We start from the raw sequence: 24,816 nt of genomic DNA, 5'->3' as shown, positions 1-24,816 counted from the left end.
TTGTTTCTTTGGTAGAGTCCATAGCCTGAACAGGCTGACCCTGTTCCCGGTACCTCCTACAAGCTGGAGTCTATTAAACCCCAGATTGTCCTGGGGCCACCCTCCCCAACAAGCCTCATACCTAGTGCCACGCCCCTGGGACGATGGCACCTGCCTGGCCACAGCCCTACTTCCACTCCTGCCCAGGTGTGGGTGCTGCAGCGGTCCCAATCACCGGGCCACCTTCACCTGGGTGGACATGGTTACAGCTGATTCAGAAGGGTGGGGGGTGGGGTGGAGACCACTCTTGGAGGAGGGGCCGGCAGGACCCGGGAGGAATGAAAGGGTGCTTTCCTGCAGGTTTTTCAGGCAACGGGGATTTCTAAGGCAGATCTCTGACAGAGCTGGCTCCTCCCCTGAGTTTCAGTTTCTGTTTCCGATCTCAGCACAACCCCGGGCGGGCGACCAACACCAGGCATTGGGGCTAACCACCCTCTGTGCCTCGGCAGGTGGTGCAGATAAGAACTGGCAGGGCAGGGGTCAGGTGTAGTCTGTGTTACTCGTCTCCCCTTCAGATGATCAGATCAGATTCCAGGTAGGTCCCTTCGGTGCCCTGCTCCACCTCCCTCCAGTGGGATGGGGACGGCTCTGCACCAGAGTGGGCTGGCCAGGAGCGGGGAGGGAGCCAGGATGGCCAGTCATCTGAGCCTCCTTCCATTCCCAGAAGGGAGCTGCGACCCTACCAGTGGGAGGTGATCATGCCTGCCCTGGAGGGCAGGAATATCATCATATGGCTGCCCACGGGGGCTGGGAAGACCCGGGCAGCTGCTTATGTGGCCAAGAGGCATCTAGAGACTGTGGACGGAGCCAAGGTGGTCGTACTGGTCAACAGGGTGAGTAGCCCGCTCTCCGCTCGTTGGGGTCTCAGCTCCTCAGGTGCCTCACAAAGCCCGCCAGATCTCCAGGGCTGCTGTGGCCACCTCTAAGCTCACCTGGCTTTTCTCCCCTTCCCGTCCCCAGCCAGTTCCTGGGGGTCACGTTGCCTCCTCCCCATCGCCCCATCCAGCTTCCTCTCCCTGACTCCTTCCCCACCCCCAGGTGCACCTGGTGACCCAGCATTGCGAGGAGTTCAGCCGCATGCTGGACAAACGCTGGGCCATTACAACCCTGAGTGGGGACATGGGGCCACGAGCTGGCTTTGGCCACCTGGCCCGGAGCCATGACCTGCTCATCTGCACAGCCGAGCTGCTACAGATGGCACTGACCAGCCCCGAGGAGGAGGAGCACGTGGAGCTGAACGGTGAGGGCTGAGCCAGGGGAAAGAGTACACACCTGAGGCACCTCGACCTGCCAACCCCAGGGCATCTCTCCTAGTATGGCTGTTGGGATGTTTTGTGGGAGTGAGGGGATCCCCATTCGCCAAACCCCAGCATACACCCTAGTAGAAGCAGATCTGGCTAGAATGCAGGATCTGGGCCAAGCCTCAGCCCCACCGCTGAGCCTCAGTTTACTAATCTGCAAAATGGAGGTAAATCATCCCTGCCTCGGCCGGTCTCTGGAGCCTGGCTGCGGGTTGTGAAGGGAGGAAGGAGTTAGAGGAACTGTGGGGACTACATGGAGAAAAGCTGATGGGGAAGGAAAAGCTTTGCAAAGGTCACAGCCTTCCCCTGTGTTCGCCCCCAGCCTTCTCCCTGCTTGTGGTGGATGAGTGTCACCACACACACAAAGACACCGTCTACAACATCATCCTGAGCCGGTATCTACAGCACAAACTCCAGAGGACACGGCCCCTGCCCCAGGTGCTGGGTCTCACAGCCTCCCCAGGCACTGGTGGGGCGTCCACACTTGATGGGGCGATTGACCACATCCTGCAGGTCAGCTTGGCTCCTATGACCCTCCCACCACCAGAGTCCTCCCTGCCCTGCCCCATGCCCATCAGCCCTACCCAGGCTCTCCTGGGTGACCGTCCGGGCCCCTTTGTCACTGAAGCTGCAGCCTCCAGTGGCTTCTTCCTATACTTAGAATAGACTGCCATCTGTCTACTGTGGCTTACACAGTTCCATCCGACCCAGCCCTGCCTACCTCCCCAGCCTCATTTCCCCACACACTCCCCTCACCCCTACCCCACAGGCCTTCTCCAGGTCTCCGGAGTATGTCCTGCTTGTCCCCCTTCTCAGGACCTTTGTGGTCACCGTTCCTTTTGCCCTGAATGCCCTTCCCCCTGCACTTGGCCTGTCTGGCTCCTTCTTGCCTTTCAGGGAACAGCTTAGTTGTCACTTCTTCAGAGTTCTTCCCTGACCTCCCCCACTGCACGCTATCACATCATCGAGTTTCATTCTCCTCAGAGCTCATTAACGCGGCCTGAAGCCCTCTCATTCTGTTATTCTTTCCTGCTTTGTCGATCTATCTCCCCGACACCAAAATAAGACCTTCTGGATCCCCACTGCCTCCAAAAGCACTGGGCCCAGAGAGGACGAGCAATAAATATTTTGTTGAGTAAATGAATCCCCACTTCCAATGGCCCTGCTCAGTGGTAGCTGGGACCTGTCCTGTCCCAAAGTTCTGCCCGTTGTCCTCATAGGACTCTACCCCAGTCTGGTGAACCCCCATCTCTTGCCCCAGCTCTGTGCCAACCTGGACACGTGGCGCATCATGTCACCCCAGAACTACCGCCCCCAGCTGCAGGAGCACAGTCCTCAGCCCTGCAAACAGTACAACCTCTGCCACAGGCGCAGCCAAGTGAGTGGAAGGAGGGATACGGGCAGTGGGGGGGGGGGGGGGTGCTGGCCTGAAGTTAGGTCACCTGGGGTTGAGCCCTGATTCCACCTCCCCTAGCTCTGTGACTTCCCGTTACTTGCGTTTATATCCGAGCCTCTGTTTCTCCCTTCTGTGAAATGGGGAAGTCGCAGCCCATGCCCAGAGCCTGCTGTTTGGTTTGACTCCGACGCCTCTCTGGGCACCTATCAAAACCCTCCAGCACCCTGTCCGGTGCTTTGCAAACTTTAAACCTGGCGCACTTCGTGCTGAGGCTCTCCCACGGTGCAGACACCGTCTGGCGTCTGCTATGACAGGGCTGCACAAGGGCTTAGAGATTGCTGTTCTCAGGCCAGAGGTCAAGGGCACGTAGCGGGTGGAGGCAGAACAGGAACCAGGGGCAGCAACCTGACCCCTGCCTCCAGTCGGGACTCATTCACATCCCGGCAGACCTCCCTCCGGAGCTCCTTCTCAAACACCACGGGTCAGGGGCAGCAGGAGCGGTGAGGCTTCACGTGGAGATCGGCGCTCCCGTTGGGTGCTCATTGCTCCCCCATGTGTATGGGAATCCCTTCACTCCCTCTTCTCATCCAGGACCCATTTGGGGACATGCTGAAGAAGCTCATGGAGCGAATCCACAACTGCCTGGATATGCCGGAGTTGAGCCGGGACTTCGGGACGCAGACTTACGAGCAGCAGGTGGTGGAGCTGAGCCAGGATGGTGAGAGGGGCTGTGGACGCGGAAGGCAAGGAGGCGGGGACCTGCCTGGGCGGAGCCTTTGGGGCGGGGCTTAGCCTCTCTGGGGGCGGGGTCTAGGCCGCTGGAGGCCTGAAGGGGCGTGGCCGCTCAAACCATGAGGCCTCTGCCCACCTGCAGCGGCCGAGGCCGGGCTCCAGCAGCGCCGGGTGTACGCGCTTCACCTGCGGCGCTACAACGATGCGCTGCTCATCCACCACACGGTCCGTGCTGTGGACGCACTGGCCTCGCTGCGGGAGTTCTACGACAGGGAGCGCGCCACTAAGACCCAGGTCCTGCATGCCGAGCGCTGGCTGCTGGCACAGTTCAATGGTGAGGCTCGTGGGAACTGTACTGGTCGGGGCACAGGAGTCAACACAGGTTAGGAGGGTGCCAGTGAGGGTACTGGGGCCCTATTTTTCTAACCGAAAGTCGAGGCCGTGGATAGGGCAAAAGATGTATGCCCTCATCTGTGGAAGTTTGCACAGCTATGAAAACGAATTCATGATACTGCCAAAGGTTTTTTAAAAGCCATTAAGTTCAGGGACTGTCCCTTGAAAGTCTGGGGTGTGTGGTACCTTTAACCTGAGCAAGCGAGGTGGTCAGAGGGTAAAGTTTAATGCAAGAGACCTCAGCAAGGCTGAGGGGCTGAAGGGCGGGGGGGAGGGGGGGGCAAGGATCTTTCTGAAGAGTCCTGAGGTTGAGTTAGTTAATCCTGGGTGGCAGAGGTCAGCATGGAAAGGTCAAGTGTCATCCTGGTAGCTGGGTTGAAGAGGGGTGCTGGGTGAGCTATGTCTGCAAAGGATTCTATACTGTAGGTCCCTGCGGAAGCCTGGCTGGCTGGGTGGGAAGAGGGCGGCCTTAAATGTCCTTTTGGTGCCGTTCAGGGGGAATTAGGAGCCGAGATCCTCAGGCTCCCTCTCCACCTGCAGCCCTATCCCTGTGAACCACGCCCTCTCCCATTGCCCTGCCCACCTCCAGGCCTGAGTTCTGTGCCTCTGTTTTGGGCTTTTCTGGCAGACTACAAGAATGAGCTGGCCGACCTGGCGACACGTAGCCCGGAGAACCCCAAACTGGAGATGCTAGAACAGATCCTGCAAGAGCAGTTCGGAAGCTCCGACGGCTGCCGGGGCATCCTCTTCACCCAGACCCGCCAGAGCGCTCACTCTCTCCTGCTCTGGCTTCAGCAGCAGCCGGGCCTGCAAATACTGGACATCAGGGCTGACCTGCTGATTGGGGCTGGGAACAGCAGCCAGAACACCCATATGACCCAGGTGTGGGCTTTGGGGAAAGGAGCCGGGGCTGAAGGAGTTCCTAGGGGAGAAAGGGTGGGGACGGAGTCTTCAGCACAGAGATATGGGGGACTGATTCTCCCCAGGCAGAGGGCAGAGAACTGGGGGAGAGAGGTGGACACTGAGATCCCCAGTACTGAAGGTTTCCTCCATCTGGGGGTCCCTCGGGGCAGAGAGGCAGAAGCTTGTGGATCTGTAGGGAAAGAGGGAAGGGATGTTTTCAGGACAGAGGATCAGAGCTCTGGTGTCCCTTGCTAGAGAAGAATAAGTCCTGAGAGCTCTAGAGTAAAGCGGTGGGGATCTTTAGGAGTCCTTAGGGGAGACAGGGGTTAGGTGGTCACCTGGGAAGATGGGCAAGGCACTGGGGGTAGCAGTGGAGTCTTAGGCTCCCTAGGGAAAGGGGCCAGGATTGTGATTAAACCGGAACCAGGTGAGGCTGGGATGGCAGGAGGGCAGGCCTGAACCCACCTGGCCTACCATGCTCTTTCTCCGCCCCAGAGAGACCAGCAAGAAGTGATCCGGAAGTTCCGGGCTGGCATCCTGAACCTCCTGGTGGCTACAAGCGTGGCGGAAGAGGGGCTAGACATCCCCCAGTGCAATGTGGTGGTGCGCTATGGGCTCCTGACCAACGAGATCTCCATGGTCCAGGTGTGTGAACCCCGTGATGCCAACAGCCCTCAGAGATCCTTTTGGGACCCCAGGCCCGCTCAGGCTCCTCCCTATCTCCTTCCTCAGGCCAGGGGCCGTGCCCGGGCTGGTCAGAGTGTGTACTCGTTTGTGGCGACCCAAGGCAGTCGGGAGCTGCGGCGGGAGCTGACCAACGAGGTGCTGGAGACTTTGATGGAGCGGGCCGTGGCTGCCGTGCAGAAGATGGATGAGGCCGAGTACCAGGCCAAGGTCTGTGGGCAGCCTGCATGCCCTGCGGACAGAGAGGGGCTGAGGATGCTCTGCCTGGAAGGTCTCCGCACACACACACACACACACACACACACACACCCTGCTCCCTCTTCCTCTGGGGGCTGACTTGGCCCACCTGGGAAGGCTTAAATGGACGTGAAGTGTAAAGGCCAAGGGTGGGGCTGCCAGGGAAGGCAATGGTTCTTCTCCAAACGCCTTGAGAACAGACCTCATCTGAGCTTTTAATTCCTCATCGCCAAATACTTTGTGCATCTGTGAGAGCTGTCTTACACCTCTTCTGGCACCAGGCGGGGGGAGGGAGGGACAAAGACACATGTAGAAAATAAGCACAGAACCAGGACTTCAATCTGTTCCCCTGAGGCAGGGTCACCATCATCCAGCCTTGCCCGGGACGGCCCCCGTTTACACCTGTTATCCAGCGTAATTATTAGTGATGCCCCGTGTTCGATCCAAAGAAGCAGCTTTGCACGAAATCCTCCAAAGAGGAGGCAGAGACTCAGTGACAACACTCGCTCTGCTCCCACAATGCCCCCACCATGCCCCCACCATGCCCCCACCATGCCCCCACCATGCCCCCGTTCCATACTCTTTTCCTCCAGGGCTGCTTCTAAAAGCCCCAGGGAAGGTTGAGGAAAGTTTCTTCTGGGTACTAATGATCTGAGGCCTCCAGGAGCCCTTTGTTCCCTGAGCACATTCCGGGGGGGAGGCCTCTAGGGGCCCCACCTATGTCATGTCCCCCTCCGACTCCAGATCTGGGATCTGCAGCGGGCAGCCCTGGTCAAGCGGGCCGCCCAGGCAGCCCAGCGGGAGAATCAGCGGCAGCAGTTCGTGGGCGAGCAGGTGCAGCTTCTCTGCATCAACTGCATGGTGGCCGTGGGCCACGGGAGTGACCTGCGGAAGGTGGAGGGCGCCCATCATGTCAACGTGAACCCCAACTTCTCGTAAGACCAGCGGGAGGGGCCGGTGGGATGGGAGGGAGGGCACAGGCGGGATGGGGGACCGGGAACCCCTCCCATCCAGACAGAGCTCTGAGGGTTTGCGAGCTTAAACAGCGTTTTGACAAGTACCGAATCTGCGGACAGATTTTATCGCCACCCCGTTTTGCAGGTGAGGTGACAGAGGCTCAGAGAGGCTACATGACTTGTCCAGGCTCCCACAGCCACTATGTGGTTGAGCAAGAGCTGGAATTGAGGACACCAAATGCTGAGGGGCCACAAACTCCTCCCCCTGAACCCCTGCTGTCCTACCTACTCTGAAGGCAGAAGGGCTGGTTGTCCCTGAGCCATTCTGTCATCCTCCATCCCCTAGAGGGGAACCTTCTGCCCCCCTCCATTCGTCCATCCATTCATTAAGGATTGATTAGGGACCCGCTGTGTGCCAGGCCACTGTGCCAAAGATCTCCACGCAGGCTCTCTCATTTAAGGAGGTAGCACTTCAACCAGGACGTGCAGGCTGGATTGGGCTGGAAGGGGGGATGCGTACAGGCAGGGATGATGTGATAGGACTGATTCTGGTTGGTTTGAGTGGGAAAGGCCATGAAGGATGAGACTGAAGAAGCAGACTAGCCTGTGGAGAACATTGAAGGTCAGGCCTGAAAGTCTAGCCTTTGTCTGGAAGGCAGTGAGGAGTCTTGGGTGAATTTTGAGCAAGAGAATGTCAAGGTCAGATTTGCATTTTTAGAAGATCACCCTGGCAGTTGGCGGAAGGATGGCGTGGGTTGGGAGTGCGGATGGAATGGGATGGAAGGGTGGGGCAGGGAGATCTGTTGGGGGGTAGTTGGAATCATCCCGGTGGGTAGTCCTGAGGCCTGAACTTGGTGGGAGGGCATGCGACGAGGCAGCACAGACAGGGCTTATTGAAGGTTGGGTCTTCTGGCCCTGGGAAGTCTCTTTGCCTCTTGGCAGTCAGAAAAGCCCAAGGTCCAGGTGGAGGCCCAGCAAGCAGGAGGGCACAAGATCGGGGGCTAAGTGGGGGGCGTCCTGAGCACTGTGGTCCCTCCCATTCCCCTCCAGGATCTACTACACTGTCTCCCGGGGGCCTGTGGTCATCGACAGAACCTTCAAGGACTGGAAGCCTGGGGGTGCCATTCACTGCAGGAACTGTGGGGAGGTAAGTATTGGGGCCATGGCCCTGAACTCCAGTCTTCAGAAGTCCCCAGTCTGAGAGAGGAGGCCCAGCCTCTGCCATCAGGACATCCTCACGGGGATGGGGGAAGCAGCTCTGCCCCAGGAGTCCCTCATCTGAGGAGAGAGGTCTAACCACAGTGTGACTGGGGAGACAGCTCTGAGGTAGGAGACCCAGGCCCTGCATTCATGGATGCATGATTCTCTCCTCCCCCAACTTGAGGAGAAAAGCCCAGTCTGAAGACGGTGGCCCAAACCAGCCATCTCTGTCCCACCCTCAGGCCTGGGGTCTGCAGATGATCTACAAGTCAGTGAAGCTGCCAGCGCTCAAAGTTCGCAGCATGCTTCTAGAGACACCCCGAGGGAGAGTCCAGGCCAAGAAGTGGTCCCGCGTGCCCTTCCTCGTGCCTGACTTTGACTACCTGCAACACTGTACCCAGAACCTGTCTGACTTCACCCTGGATTGAGCCTCCTGTCCCTGCAGTGCCTGGCTCAGGCTGCAGGGGGCGGGAGAATCCGTAGCAGCTGCCGTCTTCCACGGGGCGAAGCCCGGGCCCAGGCCCCTCTTGTCTGAGTCACCAGCTCGGGGCGTTTTGCTGACCAGCCACAGACAACCCGGGCACCCAGGCTGGCTGAGACTCCCACGCCAAGGAAGCAACTGGAGAGCCACAGCTCAGCCTCAGTCTCCCTGCACACTCACAGATACTCCAGTGCACTAGATGGACGTGCGGGTTGGGGGGCATTGGGAGGGAACTGAGGCAGGAGGCTAGCCCCACTAAACTAGCAATCAGCACAACTTCCCTTGACCCCCTGACATTCCTTCCCTGCCAAGGCCACTTCTATTTTTGGAGGCTCCTCATAAATTGAAAATAAAGAAGTAGAAAATTGGTGTAGAAAAGTTACGGTTTTTTAAAAATAGATTTGTTGAGGTATAAATGACATAAAATAAACTCTGTAATTACAGTGTATAATTTGATAAATTTTTATTAAAAAATTTTTTTTAATGTTTATTTTTGAGAGAGACAGAGACAGAATGCAAGTGAGTTAGGGGCTGAGAGAGAGGGAGACACAGAATCCGAAGCAGGCTCCAGGCTCTGAGCTGTCAGCACAGAACCCGACACGGGGCTCGAACTCATGAACTGTGAGATCATGACCTGACCTGAAGTCGGACACTTAACTGACTGAGCCACCCAGGTACCCCTAATTTGATAAATCTTAACCTGTCTTCCACAATCAAGACAGCAAACATAGCCATCGCCTTCAAAAGTTTCCTTGTTCCCATGTATTCCCTCCCTCCTCCCTCCTCCCCTTCCCCCTGCACTGATCTGATATTTTTAAGGTTAAAAGTTGTGGTGGTGGTGGTGGTGGTGTTTTAACCACCCCTCTTTATGGCTCTCAGGTAACCTTATTTGGAGAGAGCACCCCAAGCCTCCATTTGAGAGCCATCCAGAATGGTCCCCCTGCCCCCTCCAACTCCTGAGAGTCTCCAACCCCAGCAGCACCCCTCCATCTTCTCCTAACCCCCGGGGTCACCTCCCTGGGCTGGGGAGAGGCTGAGAATCCAGGATTGGAGGGGTGGTGCTCAGGTAGGCACTGGAGCGGGGGAACTCGTAAAGGCCTACATTTTCTGTTCTCATTTTAACAAGGAAGAAAAAGAAAGGCAAGATCTAGGTTGATTCTTCAGGGAAAGGGCTATTTCTGTAGTAAGAGGCCCAGCAGGCAGGAGTCACCTTCAAGAGGAAGGGAGGGGGCTAGAGCAGAGATTTGAAAGCAGGATGGCAGTCCTTCCTGCCGTCTAATCTCCTTCCTTCCTGCTACATCCTGGGTCCTGCCTAAGGGTAGATGGAAATAAGGCACTTTCTTTTCCCCAGCACCTCCTTTTGGATCTGTCTCTTGTCTGATTGAGGCTGAAAGTCCAGTTCCAGTCTTTTTTGGCCTCCATTGCCCCAGAGGGAACCCCTTTCCCCGGGGCCTCTCTTCCTTCTCATCTTCTCGGGGAGGCATCCCTCGGCCTTGGTTCCAGGAGTCACCCTTCTTCTCCCTGCTGTCACATCTCCGCCTCCTGGGGCCCGTCCTCTGCCCATCCGGTCCCCACTTCGCCTTCAGTTGTTATCTTCCCCTGCCAGCAACGTGCCTTTTTCAGGTCAATAAAATTAGCGACTGGGGGCAGAGGGGGGGGTGGCAGGGGCCCAGGGGTGCTAAGCTCAATGGCCTTGAATGCGGCTGGACGCACGGAGTCTGGACGCCTGTCATTCCAGGGCTAAACAGTGACAGCTGAGGGGCCTGAGCTGGTGTTGGGGGCAGGGGATGGTGTTGCAAGGAGTGATGGATTGAGGATAAAGATGACCTGAGCACCTAATGGTCCCCCGCAGTGGCCTGAACCCCTACACAGCTGACCCCTGGATGGGGGACCCTGACTTCAGAGGAGGTGTCCTCTCACCCACCTTGCCAGGCTGGGAGAGCTTTCTTGAGCTAGGATGAAAGGGGAAACTCAGGCAAGGAGGGGTTCCTAGGCTTTCTTCTTCTGGTGAAGGGTCTTCACATGGTCACTCCCTCCAGGCCATGTGGGCTAGGCTGCCCGAAGCGGGGGGGATCCTACCTTCTCAGCCTTCGATAAGCCCAGCTCCAGACCCTCCCTAGTGGCCCAGAAGCTCTCCTCGCTTTCGGTCCCCCTGAATAAACCCGCCCACCGTACCCGACCGCGGCTCCGGGAGGGGCTGCGCCGCGGCTCCCTCTCCCCGGCCCCGCCCCCCGAGCCGGGCCCCGCCCCCTCCCCCGGCCAGCCGGGAGCCGCGGCGCTCCCGAGCGCAGCGAGAGCAGGTGGCCGCGGCGGGCTCCGTCTCTGCCCTGCAGGTAAGTCAGCGACGCGGGCTGGTCCACGCTGAGGACCTCGAGGGCAGCGCGGGAGAACAAGGTAGCCCCCTCCACCTGTCCTGTGCCCTCGTCTCAAAACTGGGGGGCCCCACGAGACGGTGAGGACAACCCTTTTGGTTCTGCGCGCCCCGACGCTGGGCATCTAGCTAGTGGGACTAAAAACTCTGGCGAAGTTTAGAGGCTCCTGGCTGGCTATCTCTGATGCCGGCGTGGGCTCTGAGGGATGAGAAGAGACAGAGCATTAGGCACGCAGCTTTCTGAAGGAGAGCGGGTCGGGGATGGTGACTGCAGGGCTCCGGGTGAGGACCCTTTCGCTGACTCCGGGTGCCCCGTGCCTCATCCAAGTGTCGCATCCTATTCCCACCCTTCGGGAGGGATAGGGTGAAGCAAACAGCTTCTGTCCTGTGGGTAAATGAGGTAAGAGCACATAGCTGAGCTGGGACCTGGGTTTTCCCGTGAACCCAGGGCGGGTCCGCATCATTTGTTACACCTGGGTACAGATACACGTGGGTAACGCGGATGAGGGAGCAGGGGATCATCCAGAAGGTCTGGGGAACCCAGAGAGCCGGGGGACTGAGTAGATCTTTTCTGTGTTCATGTCCCAGAGCCAGTCGGAGAAGATGATCACAGAAGGGAGCCTTACTGCAGACGTGGGGTGCATTTGTACCTTCCGTGTTGGCATTTGGGTTGTAGGAAAGGGGTCCTGCCTCCTAGTACTCAAGGAAGGCTTCCTGGAAGAGGAGGTCCTGGACTGACAGCTCAGATGTCATGTTCAGAGCTCTGAGCCACAAGGGAAGGTCAGACTCTGGGCCCTGGTGCTGGGCTGGGGTACAGCAGAGGATCCCAGATTGTAGAAAAAAGAGAGGTCAGGATGCTGCCCTCTGGATCCAGCCAGGACCCCAAGACCTTCTAGAGATCATCACAAGCTCATGGACGGAGATCCAACTTAGGCGGGAGGGCTTCTTTTGTATGTCTAGTTTCCCCATTCCATTGTCTCCTCCCACCACACAAACTGTCATTGTTGGGAAGTTCTTTCTCATAGCTGACCTTCATCCCTTCTGCTTCTGTGCCTGCCTCTTCTGGAAGGCAATGTGCTGTAGTGGAAAGAGTGGGGTCATTGCGGTCAGTTAGACTTGAGTTCTATCACCTGTACCTACTGTGTGACCTTGGGCAAGTTACTTAACCTCTTTGAGTTTGCTTCCCCACCTGTAAAATGGGGATAATAATAGAACCCACCTCATAGGGTGGCTGTAAGGATTAAGTGCGAATACGCATGTAGAGCGCTTTGCATACTGCCTGGCGCCTAGTAAGAGCTCAACAAGTGTAAGTGTCCCCTCCTGTGTAGGACAGCAAAGCCGATCTGCAGGGGGTGGGGGTGGGGGTTGGAAGGTTTTTTTTAAACTTGGCCAGAGAGAGCAGTGCCCTTCACCACCACCACCCCTCCAGCCCCTGCCCCCTGCTGGCTCCTGGATCCCCGTTGGACTCTCTGGGCTGCCCAGGGACCCTCTCCTCCTTCTCTTTCAGTCGCCGTGGTTTTTTGTGTCCAGAGTGAAGAGAGGGACCCCAACAGGTCAGGGACCAGTGGCAGCAGGAGCCCACTTGGGGCTAAGCCTCAAGGGAACAGACTGGCTTAGAGAACCAACTGAAAAAAAAAAATGCCCCATTTGTCATCACCTCCCTGCTCTCCCCACCTCCAGAAATCCACAAGTTGGGATCAAGCCTCACCAAATTTTTCCAGGAAGATAAATAATACAAGTGACTGAGAGTCCTGTTTGGGGATTGTCCAAGCTGCCCTCCAAAGGCAGCTTCAGTCCCTGGCCCGCGCTCTGGAAGCTGCTGGGAAGGCTGGATCTAGTAAGCACCCTTAAACCTGGGCAGGGGAGGGAGTGTCCTTGCCCTCACTGGGTGCTTTCAAGGGCTCCGCTCTCATCCTCCTCTGGCCATTCCTCTCCCTGTGGGGTGAGGAGTCAGGAAGGCCAAGGGGATGAACCTGTGCTTTCCCTTCAAGATCACATTCCCCGTACCTGTGACTCCGGAAGTCCCTGCCCAGATGGTCACCCAGCTTGCTCCCAGCCCCTGCAAGCCTCCACCCCGGGCCTGTTCTCAATGTAGGTCGTGTCACTAGCGTGTGCACCCCTCGGCCTCAGGGGCGACTGCAGATGGCTAAGGGGCAGCTGTTTGCAAGGCGTAAGGATGGAGCCAGGATGTGAGGCTCGGTGTCCACACGCACGCATCTGAGTCTCTTGTGGTGCAGAAAGGAGCTCTCCCTCCATAGCGTCATTCTCCTGCAAAAGTCCCGGGAGTCAGAGAAATCTAAGTTGGAACCTGGTCTTCCAGGTTGTTATGGAGTGTACTTGTCAAGATGCGAGGTTAGAACATATTTCAATTCCGTTTGTTGGCTTGCCCCAGGCCCTGCAAACGTTCAGGGTGGGCCCGGCAGCATCCGTGACTGAAACTGGTATTTGGTGAATTTCCTCCCTGCCTCCCTGCTTGCGCTGCCCCCCAGTAAAGCGGCACGCCCTGTGAAACTGGGCAGAGGACACGCCCACCTGGACCAGGAAGGAGTTTCAAGGTGACATGAAGACTGTCAGCTGTCACTAACAAGCAGTCCCCGCTTGGGCCTGCTGACCTCATTCTCCACCCCAAAAGTGGGACAGTGTCTTTCAAATGTCCTGTGATGCTTAAGAGGGAATGGATGAGAGGGGCACGGTCGCTTTTCTCCTGAGTGGGGGCAGGGCGTGGGCCCCTGCTGGGCCCCAGGAGGTCAGCGGCACTGCAGCGGGATGGGGGATGGATGTGACAGTGGGGGCCGGGGGGAGGTCAGAGCTGGACCCCACCACCCTTCCCGCTGCCCTGCTCAGAGGGAGATGCGCCTGGAGCCAAGAAGGAGCCGTGGGTCTGTAACGTGGGTCCTCCTGTAAGTTTAGGTCTTGGGCTTTGGATGGAGAAGAGCATGGAGGCCAGCTGGCCGGGCAGTGGGAGTCATCCCCAGCGGGAACAAATGGCACACTGGTCTCGACTACAGCTGAGTGCCCCGTGGCACCTGAACACACCGTCTGTTCGCGGGAGAGAGACACGCGGCCTTTGTGTGGCCGTCTCTGACGCTCATCGGTTGTGATCGGGCTGTTTGAGGGTCAGACCTGCCGCTTTGGCCTCATTGGCACTGGTCGAAGGCTCACACTCAGATGCCCTCGCACGGCCAGGCACACGTGCCCGTTTGCACCGGCTCACGGTTGCACGCTCAAAACGGCTCCGAGTGCAATCTCGGGGATGGGTCCCCGCAGACCCGCCCTGACGTGTGTGCCTGGGCCACCCCCGTGCGTTCGCCACAGCCACGGTGTCACCCTCCCCTATCGGTCGGTGACTTTTCATTCACCTTGGGTGACCTGCCAGCTCCAGTGGCCAAGGGTTGGCTTACTCGAGGGTGGCTGGGGGCCAGATGCCTGCAGCGCTTCAGTGCCGGGGACAGAAGACGGCAGCAGTGCCCTCCTGGGACTCCCCACAGATCCACTGGACCCGACATTTGGCACCTCTGGTCCCCCAAATCTGTCAGGGGGTCCCCAGGCCCTGAGTCTCAGTCTGTCTGTCTTTGTGTAGCTCTGTGAGCCTCTTTCTGCCTCCCAGCGTGTAAGTGCGTCTGTCCCTGTGTCCCCCCCGCGTGCTCTCTGCTCAGTCCTTCTTCCCCAGCTCCTGTGCCTGTCATTTCCGCCTCTCCTCCCTCCCTGTCTCTGGTCCATCTCTTTTTCTGTGTGTCTTTCTCTTTTTCTCTGTATGAGCACCTCTGTCTCTCTAAGTCTCTTTTTCTCTGCGTGTCTCTGCCCTTTTATCTCTGTCACACACACACACACACACACACACACACACACACACACACACTTCCTCACCCTCAGTCTCTCATTTCTGTGTCTCCAATTGTGAGACGTCTTTCAGGTTCATCTTTCTGTCTTTACAGCTCTCCATCTCTGCCTCTGAGTCGGGTTTGTGCCTCTGAGATCTCTGTCTTCTTCTCACGAGGCGTCCCAGAGGGACAGGACAGCCAAATGTCTCTGAGTGTGTAGAAGAAGGTGACAAAGCATGGCGGGGGAGTGGGGGTGGGGGTGTGTGTGCTGCTATGGCTTCTGGGTTGCTCCTCTGCCAGGCGAGGAGGGGGAGAGTAGGATCAGGTTCGGGAGAGGACGGACGTCAGCCCACCTCCCCCACGTCTGCTGTCAAGAACTTCAGAACTTGGGGGGCTCTGGCTCCAGACCCCTTCTTCAGCCACCAGGCCCAGGGTCATGGACTGGGAACAGGGCCGGGGCTTCAGAGTGACAAAGAGGAGAGCCCCTTGTCTGTCCGGTTGATCTGATTGACCCGGAGCCGAAGGAAGGGTGTTGGGGCTTTGGAGTCCCCACTCCGGAGAGGCGCTGACCAGAGTGGGGCTGGACTCGATGCTTTTCTTTCCCTCGAAGCAGCCAAGCCCCACACACCCACCCCAGGCCCCCCGCTTCCTGCTCCAAACCACCGGCTACTCCCCACCCTGTTCCAGAGGTTTCCGCTGACGGCCCCAGGGCGAGGGGCCTGCCCAAACAGCCTCCCTGCTCTCTCCTCGGGCATCCCCACCTCAGTGGGCCTCTCCTCGCCACTGCCCTGGCCTCTCGCACAGGAGCGGCTGTGTTGGCTGTTTGTTTATTTGACTAAGGTTTCCTTGGGTGGAGTGAGGGCTGAATCCACAGATACTTCTCCCCAGTTCAGATGCCCAGGCAAGAGGCCAGACTGCCCTCCCCCAGGTCCCACTCGCCTCTTCTCTATCCTCAGGCCCCAGACTTTTCTATCCTCCTGGTCTCGGTCTGTGATTCCTCCATCCGAGGCTGGCTACCCCCCATCTCACTGGACGGGCAAGTTGGGGAGGTGTGAGCCACACCCCTCACCACCCCTATCCCTCACTGAGGGGAGGGTATTGGGAACTGGATCCCTTGGGTTCTCCGGGGGATTCCCAAAGAGGAGCACATTGGGTATGGTCTTCAGAGGGTGGGAGAAGGTCTGCCCCCCTGCCTATCCGCTCTCACAGTTGAGGCTTGAGCCAGAGCTAGCGTGAGTCTTCAGCAGAGAAATGATGCTCTAATGGGCTCAGGGCCTCCCAAGATCTGTCCCAGAATGACCTCCCTGAGATGCTGAGGTCCATTCCTGGATTGTGGTACCGACCCATACATAGAACTGCATCATCCTGCCCTCTGAGCGCCCGGAGAGGTAATGAAACCCCCACTGAAGTGGAGTCTGGACTCGAACCCAGGACTCCTCACTCCCCAGCCTGTACCAGAGCTGCCCGTTGGGCAAAAAGAACCCACTTCTCCCTGCATTTGAGCCTCCCCCACATCTCCTCTGTCTTCACTGGCCTGCAATGGAGACTCCTGGTCCCCACCCATGTCTTCTCTCCGGTTGGGAGGGGATTATAAGGGCAGGTAGCATTCTTGTGACCTCGTTCTGAGATCGGCTGCCCTAGTTAGCAGCTTCCTGAGGGGAGAGGGACAGGAGAAGCTTTTAGACATGGTTTCAACCATCTGGGTGCTAATTGGGAACGCGACTGTTCCTAGGTTGAGGCTGGGACAGCTATTCCGGGGCTTCAGGATGAGGGGTGGAGGTGGAAAGGCCAGAGGGGACATCAGGAAGTTTCCCCAAATAGCCCGGCCCACAGCCAAAAGTGGGAGCGGGGTTAGGGAGGGGGGCAGCTGGCCAGCTGGCACAGGGACCTGGGCCTTGGGAAGCTGAACAAGGAGCATGAATGAAGCAGGTCTGGTATTGTTTTCTTCTCTCTCCTGCTAACAGGCTCCTCTGGAATTTGGTGTCAGGAGTAAGAGGGCCAGGTGGGGGGGGGGGAGGGGTTGGGGTGTGGGGATAAAGGTAGAATGGAAGGATATGTCTCTGCTCTGCCCTTTTCCCTTCCAGGGGCCCTTGGAAGCTCCAACCCATTCCCCTGCCCCTCACCCTAGTGATACTGTTTTATCCATTCATTCAACAAATATTTACTGAGCGCCTACTATGTGTTAGACTTGCTAGGCTTGCCCTGGGGATTCCAAGGGGGAATAAGACAGGGAGAAGTTGCCCTGGGAATTCAAGGTGGGGGGATAAGACAGGGCGAAGAGTGAGTGCCAGGAGGCAGGAAGGAAATCTGACTTAAGGAGGGCAGTGAGGGAAGGCATCTCCAGGAGCTGTTATTTCAGCATCAGCCACAACTAGGGGAGGTAGGAGCTGGGAGGAAAAGGGTGTTCCAGGCAGAAAGAATGGGTTTTGAGAATATGCTCTGCTCTGAAGGGGGACCTTGCTGTGCTCTGGGGAGAGAAAGAGCCCAGTGTGGCTGGAGTTCTCATGAGCGGTGTAGGGAGTGCTAAGAAAACATCGGAGGGGCACAGGATCTTTTGACCTGGACATTTTGACCCCAGGATGTTTTGAATGCAAACATTGTAAACCCAAACATACCAGCACTGAAGACGTTTTTAGCAAGCGGTTTCCAGTTTGAACTCTTTTCATCCGATTTAATTTCTTGATCAGATTTTTCAATTTTTCCTCTATGGTACAGTTAAACACATTTCCATTTTTTTCCATTCCATTTTAATTTTACTGGAAGTATTTTCATTGGCATCAATGCTGTATAAATTTTGCTGCCGAGATTTGATCCATCAGTCGATGTGGCATCAGTCAAAGGCTCCTGACCTTAGTCTCAGCCATTGTGTGACGGGGTAAACTCATCCGATTTGGGAAGGTTGAAATTTTAAACAAGATTTGTGGTCAAGGCTGGATTCTTCTGTCCCTTTTAGTCAATAAGGAGTGTTTTTGTATCTGATTCTAGCCATTATCAGTGTTAGCTCTACCGGTAGTATTCTTAGGCGGAGACTTGTATTTATATCTCCATTAATCTGTGGGAGGAAGCCATGGAAGGGTAGGTTGGAAGAGGAAAAGGGTTTGGGGGAGGTGGGCAGAGGCCAGATCTTCCAGGCTACGACAGGCATGCTCTAAGGTGAGGGAGAAGCCTTTGGAGATTTGGGGCAGGAGAGGGATGTGATCGGATTTGCCTTTTTGCAAGGCTCCTTCTGGGACGTGGGGAACAAACTGGGAAGGTGAGAGATGGAGAAGTGGAGGCAGGGAGGCCAGTGAGGAGGTTGTCATGCCAGTCCAGGTGGTAAAGAGAAGCAAACAGATTGAAGAAAGGTTTAGGGAGATAGAAAGGGTAACCAGAGTAACCTCCATGTCATGCCCCACCCCCTCAGCTCCTGCCTGTCCCTTCCTCTGGGGCCCCAGACACCTTAGAGTCTGGTCACTTGGAATTTGCACAGGGTGGAGACCAAGAATGGGGGTGTTTTCCTTGGGGCTGCCTCCCAGTCTGCCTCCTGGCTGAATGCAGCCCAGGGAGGGTCAGGGATGCCCTGCCGCGGTTGAGATGGGGGGCTGGAAGGGGTGGGGGATGACCCTCAGATCCGCCCAGCCAGAGCACGTGGCTGGAGCGGCCAGGGTGACCGCAGACCTGGCGGCGAAACAGACCAACACACAGGGCGCTTGTCTGGCTGTTGCTCTGAGCTCAGGGTGTGGCCCTGGGCAGGGGTACAAAGGGGCCTCTGTCAGTGCAGGGCACAGAGCCCACCTGGGCCAGGGCAGGCGCCTGAGGAGTGAGGGAGGTGGGCCCAGGGGTGCTGGGAGAGACTGGACTTGAAGTGCCACAGTCCCGAGGCTTGGGTGTCATCTGACACCGTCCCTTTCTCTCCTGAGCTTCAGTCTCCTAGCCTGTAAAATGGGATCTTAATCCCTGCCTTCCAGATCTGGTGCATTGTCAGGACCCACTTTGCTGACGGACGAAAGCATGGCCTTCAGAGAATCATGTATTTTTAAACATTATTTAACAAACACACACAGTGGTTACCATGTGCCTGTTTGCTGAACACTTTATGACCAGTGGCTCATTTAATCCCATAGTGACCCTCTAGGAGAGGTACTATTTATTCTTATTTTGCAGATGGGGAAACCAAGGCACAGACCGAGGTCACACAGGAAGTGGCAGAGGTGGGATTTAACCCAGGCATTATGGCTACACTATGTTGCTTCCCAAAAGGAAGGGGTGGGCATCATGCCAGGCGCCTGGAGTAGGGTGACCCTGATTCTTCAGCAAGGATAGGGGTATATTCTGGCACACCTTTGCCTTGGGGAGCACAACTGGGCCATGTCTCCCATCTCAGGGCCTGGCCCGTAGGGCAGGGCTAAGGGTGAAATAGGAGAGAGAGAAGTCAGACTCCACAAGAGGAATCCGGGATCAGAGACCCAGGAGAAGGAGCGGAGCACGAATCTCTCAGGGTGGGTCACAACTTTCCCACCTGTGGCTCAGTTGTGGGGGCAAGTGCGCCCAGCAGAGGCTGGGGTAGATTTGGTACTCCTTCAGCTAAGATGAGGCATACCCTGTGGGATGCCAGGCTCAGCGCCACGTGGTTGGAGAAGCCAGCCCTACCCCTGAGAGACCAGGGTCTGGCCGGGCATGAAGCATGGACAGAATGGCACAGGGGCTTGGGCCCAGGGGCCGAGCGAGGGTAGTAGGGAAACAGACCCCACGCCCACAGTGGTGGGGACCTTCAGGCTTCATGATAAGCCTAGGAACATGCCCGGGACTTGCCTGTTTGAGAAAGGAGGCACTTCTCAGGTTGAGGGCAGAGATGGGGCAGTGGGAACCAATGTGGCAGGTGGTCCTGTGTGGGCGTGGCTGGGGTCCGTGGTGGGGGGCGCTCCGTGCCAAGCTCTGACCTGAGACTTACTCTCCTAGACACATCGCTAGACCTGTCTGCTCTTCAGAATTACCTGGGTGCTTGTTAGAAAGACAGATGCTGGGCCTTAGCCCGGCCCCTAAATCTGAACCCCTAAGGCTGTGGCCCAGCCCGCAATGCCGGACAAGCTCCCCAGGTGATACTCACATGGACAGGCACTTGGGGAAAGTGCAGGGCAAGGGGATCTCACTTTTGGCTGTACATCAGGATCACCTGGGCAGAAATTAAATCAAATCCTGTTGCCTCAGCACCACCCCAGCCCCATCCGGTCAGAATCCCTGGGGAGGGGCCCAGCCATCCGAAGTTTTCAAAGCTGCCCCGGTGATTCCAGTGAGCAGCTACAGTCGAGGACCCTCAGGCAGGCCTGTCCCTCAAGTCAGCCAGGTCTAGGCTGAGCTGTCCCCTCCTGAGAGAGGCTTATTCCTGGCCACTCATCCTCCCTGACCTGTGTGGTTAGCTACTTAGTGGCTGTGACCATTGTCCCTGGCTGGCAAGCTCCATGAGGGCTCCTCAGGACTGTTGTTCAGTGCTGGGTCCCCTGGGCGAGGAATGGAGGGAGGGCCTGGCATATAGTAGGTGTCCGACAAATGTTTCCTTAGTGAGTTTATTGAGCCCCAACTCTGTGCTGGGCACAAAGGGAGGCGTTCTCCTTACATTATCTCTTAATTGTCCCAACAATCGCACGAGGTAGATACCGTTGGGCCCATTTTACAGATCAGAGAGGTGAAGCCACTTGCCCAAAGTCTGACGACTCCAGAGCCTGGTCTCTGTCCTGGGTCCCACGATGCCCCTTCCCCCTCCCCGGCTAAGGTCACTGAGCAGCCTTGCTATAGGAAGCCAGACAGAGGATCTGGAGGGGGGCATGGGGCATGTTGACAAAGCCCATCCCAGGAGCATTCTTGGAACCTCTCAGCTGGTTTTGAAAGGCCTCCTGCATGGCCTGCAACGGCCATGTGGTTCCATCCACCAACCAGCCAGTTTGAGAGGACTCCTTGATGTGGTCGGGACTTCTCCCTGGCCGGCAAGGTGGACCGTGGCCACCCCACCATCTCCCTCAGCCACAGTGGGCTTGGAGGCTCTCCCTCCCTCCTGCTCAGGGTGACCCCGGAATCTCAGGGCCATTTTCAGCTTCTCCCTGCCTCCATCCTTCTGGATTCGGCTTCTTATACTGAGGAAGGGGAAGGGCCCCAAGGTCTGGTGGGGTGGGCTGGGGTGGGAGGATTCTTTCGAACAAACTAACTAAATAAGAGCATCAGGAAATGAAGGGTGGGTCGGGAAAATCCAAAGATCTTAATTTCTGCAGGGTTGATCCTGGCTGGTAGTCAGGGCCTTTCCCGGCCTGCTCTGAATGCAGCTCTTTAAGTAAGAGGGAAGGTAGCCAAGGTCCCGGTGAGACCCCGGGGCCTTCAGCCTTTCCCTTCCCTCCCATGGGGCAGCATGGGGAAGTCCCCCCAGTAGGCTGACTGCCTTCTTGATTGCTGCTATCGAAGTTAATATTCTGGGGAGGGGGCCACCCTGCTGTGGGCACCCCAGTTCCCAGCTTCCTCTCCTCCAGCTCCAGCCTCTCCTATACAACCCAGGCAGCTTTGCCAAGCTGGGTGAGGAAGTTGAAATAATTTCCGTTGCGTTGGCAACAAACACAAGCTGGATACAGCTTTGGACTGGGAAAGACTGGGGGTGGGCTGCCAGCCTTGCGAGGGAAGATGATGGGCAGGAGGGGAGGGGGTCGGTCTGGACACGGGGATGGGCACCCTGGGTGGGAGGGGGCATCGCGGGTGACATTTTGGGGGTTCCCCCCAGGCCCATTTGTCTCCCCTCTCTTCTTGCCCCACTGGTTTCCAATGCACAGCCGTGAGGAAGTTCTTTCTGCAGCCTTGTTACCGTCCCTCCTGCGGTAACTAACAATGCCATCCTTCACACCGCGATGGCTCTTTCCAGCTTGCAGGGAATTGTCCGTTTGTTATCTTATTTAATCTTCTCAGCTGTCAGCCTCGGGTCAGGGGAGTTAGTAGTAGTTACTGTTACTGCTGTCCCCATTTCACAGACGAGGATACTGAGGTGTGGAGCAAAGGGGCGTGTCCCCAGTCACAGGATAGTAAGTGGCGAAGTTGTAATAAGTGCTGATCCCACGTCTCTTGGGCTCCCCCGAGGCCCTGCAAACTACTCCCACAGACAAGGCTCATCCCTTTCCCCTGGCTCCTCCCCCTGCCATCTCTCCAGGACTCAGGAGCAGCCCAGGCCTGGAGAGGTCATTCTGTCCATCCCCCTGCCTCTAGCCCAGTGCAGTGGAGCCGCCAAGTGGCCAGCATCTGCAGCCATGATCCAAGAGAGGATGATGGTGGCAGTTGGGGGAGTCAAGGGTGTCAGCTGCTGCTTCTTTTTGAGCAAAGACTTTTAAAGTTTAATGTGATAATCTCATCCTGATCACTGCAAACTGAGGCCCTCATGCTCGTCCAAGAATCCATCACCGACCGGCCTCATACCATGAGCAGGAAGGCTACACTGGGCCCTCCCGCCTCCCCACCCCGACCCTGATGCGTGCCGAGGTGGACTGAGCCTTTCGGCTTGGTTTTAGTGGAATGAAGGTGGTTCTAGATCACGGTAAGGATAATTTGGGTCTCCCTACCTCGAGACCGGGACAAGTGGACCCCACTTCCTCCCTTTTACATATGCGAAGTTAGTGTTCTAGGAAAGTAAGAAGGGCTGCTGGAGAATCTGGGTGGGAGACCGTCAGAGGGCATAGAAAACCCCGGCCAGGGATGCCGGAAGTCAACACAGCCCCCCACTCCATTTTACTGGCTGGGAAACCGAGGCCTGTTGCTACTGCCTCTACATCACGCCTGCCCAGAAGTAAACCAATTAACACCGTGTCTGGTTCTGTGTTCCCAGCGCCTGTCTCATTATTTGGGGATTTATGTCTCGGTCACCGTGAAGGACAACCGTCCCAGTTTCCACTGGGGGGAGCCTGGCCAGCCCTGGAGCTCAGCAGGGCTGGAGGTGGTGCCATCCTGCTTGGGGCAGGATGGGGATTTAATTTCAGGGGGATTTGCAACCAGTGGGGAGCCGCCCTGGGCACATGGTGGCTCTGGGCTATTTTAGGAGGCAAAAGGCTGGCCCCGTTGGGGGAGGGATCATGGCGAACTTGTTCAAGCCATTAGTGATTCTGTCCTTTCGGTGGGCATAGAAAGGACCTGTGGCGGAGGAGACAGGCCCACCTGAGGGTAAGGCTTCTCTCACCCTCCTGGAACCCGGGGGCCCAGAATTACTCTGCACACCCCAACCTAGTTGGGGCCATGATCAGAATAGAAGCCTGAGCCCTTTTGCTACAGGCTTTGCTTTAGCTGGAGCTCTGGGTATTATTCACTAGTAGCAATGATTAGCGTAGCCATCTCATAATTTAGTGGTAGAAATTAAATTTATTGAGCACTCAGGGAAGGCCCCGTGGGGCTGGGAGAAAGACTCAGCCTTTAAGGCAGGCACAACCAGGCTCCTGTCCTATATAGGCTGCTTCCAAGCTGGTACCATGGGTTACGTAAGTCCCTTCCCCCTCTGAGCCCACTGCCCTGTCTCTCAAGCGAGGACCATAACACCTCATTAATGATACTCATATCATTAATTGGACACATATTACGTCAGGCACTCTGCAGGGATGATCTCACATCACCCTGTGTGTTGTTATGTATTAATGGCCCTGTTTTACAGATAAGGAAACCGAAGCTCAGAGAGGGAAAGTAACTTGCCCAAGCCCACACAGCCAGAGTAAGGAACCCACTCCATTTCTGGTGCTCACAGTGAGGGGCGGTTCTTTCTTCAAGTCCAGCAATAAGTATTGGTTGCCTTTGGTGAGCTAAGCATTGCTTTGGGCTGGGCATTCTTCACAGACAAGACAGAGGGAGAGGAGATAACAGGATGAGTGAGACTGGGCTGCCCTGAGAATTGAGTGGCCCAACTAGAGACTAAGCAGCTTTATTTAGACTAAGGGTCATTTTCTGGCCAGGGGAAGGCAATACCCAGGGCCTGAATCCCTCCTTGGACGAGTGGTAAGTGGGCAAGGGAGCACGGCCTGGCCCCTCCAGCCCTCATGAAAATGCTTTCCATGCTTCTTTCCTCCTCACCCCACAGGTGAGGTTACAGGAAAAGTCACCAGGCCTTTAGAGCCACCACGACATGGAGCAAAGAGAGCCTAGACCTTGGAGTCAACCAGATGGGTTCCAACTCTACCCCTTTCTAGCTGTGTGACCTTGAGCAGGTGAACTAACCTCTCAGAGCCTCCCTGTCCTTATCTTCAAAGGGAGAAGAGGAACACTCCTCAGGGCTAGGGGAGGGAAAAAGATGTGGGAAGAATACAGAATACAGAAGGGCCTCAACTAATGGCAATGTTTTTGTCTGTGTGTAGGGTTGGAGTTTAGGGGCATGTTATTCCCAGGTGTCTAGGTGAAGCCACGTCTTTGCGGTGGCACTAAGCTGGCACCTGTGTTCCTGCTGAATGATTTCAACAGGCTGGGCAGAAACGGAGCGCCAGTAAGCCTAAGCATAAGGCCTGGTGCTCCCAGTTCAAGAAATCACTCTTTTGGTGATGAGATGGGGTGACTGAACTTGCCAGCATATCATGTGAAATAGCCCTGGGGTGGGCGGGGGGGGGGGGTTCGTGGACCCTCAGTTCTGTATAGTGCTGACTCGAGAGTGCAGAAAAGTTAAGGACTGGGCAGCATTAGGAGAAAACAGGGTTGAGGATCAGGGGAGTGATTCTCTCTTTTTCTGTCCTAAAAGAGGACATCGAAAGCCTAAATTAGCTTAGAGGGATGTGACTCGGATAATAAAGCCCCTGGAAACAAATGTTTATTAAGTTGCTTAGTTCAGCTCAGTTGGTCACCATGCAAGGTATTGGGTGGAAGAAAATAAATAAAAGCCTGGAACTACCCCACTTGGTGCAGAGGGGTGGCTGGGGCAGGATTTGGGGAAGACACGTCAATAGAGTGTGATAAATACCGTGTTAGGGACCTATACAAGGTGTCCAGGAAGAACATAGGAGGGGCTTCCTGGAGGAGGTGGCCATGTCAGGGGAAGAACAGTTGGAGAAGAGACCCCTTAGGACGAAGCTGCCAGCCATGTTGAGCTGGCTGTGGAAGGTGGTGTGCATTCCTTCGGCACCACCGAGGAGCAGATCTAGGGCCTGTGCATGAGCATGAGCGTTACAGGGAAACAGTTTCCAGGCCTCCATACTTCTGTCACTGAGAACCCTCCAACAATGGAATAGGCCGTCTTGTGAGGCAGTGAGCTCCCTGTCATTGGCATGTGTGAGCAGAGGCCAGAGGGTAACTCTGGCAAGTTACAAAAGGGACAGGATGACCTCTCAGACCCCT

General features: G+C 56.6%; 2 protein-coding genes across 3 annotated transcripts in view; both read left to right on the top strand.

Annotated features, from left to right (window-relative positions):
- The first annotated feature begins 347 nt into the window (after positions 1-347).
- Positions 348-8,700, top strand: DHX58 (DExH-box helicase 58). Its single transcript, XM_086687330.1, has 13 exons — positions 348-574; positions 704-872; positions 1,078-1,279; positions 1,663-1,853; positions 2,602-2,718; positions 3,328-3,454; positions 3,611-3,802; positions 4,490-4,743; positions 5,260-5,409; positions 5,497-5,658; positions 6,430-6,620; positions 7,692-7,788; positions 8,084-8,700. The coding sequence occupies exons 1-13, from the start codon at positions 555-557 to the stop codon at positions 8,267-8,269; spliced, it is 2,058 nt and encodes a 685-aa protein (XP_086543456.1). The 5' UTR covers positions 348-554; the 3' UTR covers positions 8,270-8,700.
- Positions 8,701-10,571: 1,871 nt separating this feature from the next.
- Positions 10,572-24,816, top strand: part of ZNF385C (zinc finger protein 385C) — a 50,746-nt gene continuing 36,501 nt past the window's right edge. The window contains exon 1 of one of the 2 annotated variants that reach the window (XM_086687326.1): positions 10,572-10,655. The gene's annotated coding sequence lies outside the window, so the exon portion shown is untranslated. The other variant, XM_086687327.1, reaches the window with a different exon arrangement.

The sequence above is a fragment of the Puma concolor genome, chromosome E1 (assembly GCF_028749965.1).
Source record: "Puma concolor isolate L17-30 chromosome E1, mPumCon1.1.hap2, whole genome shotgun sequence".
NCBI classification, from domain to species: domain Eukaryota; kingdom Metazoa; phylum Chordata; class Mammalia; order Carnivora; family Felidae; genus Puma; species Puma concolor.
Note: the sequence above shows the minus strand (reverse complement) of the source record. Positions and strands in the feature narration are given on the sequence as shown.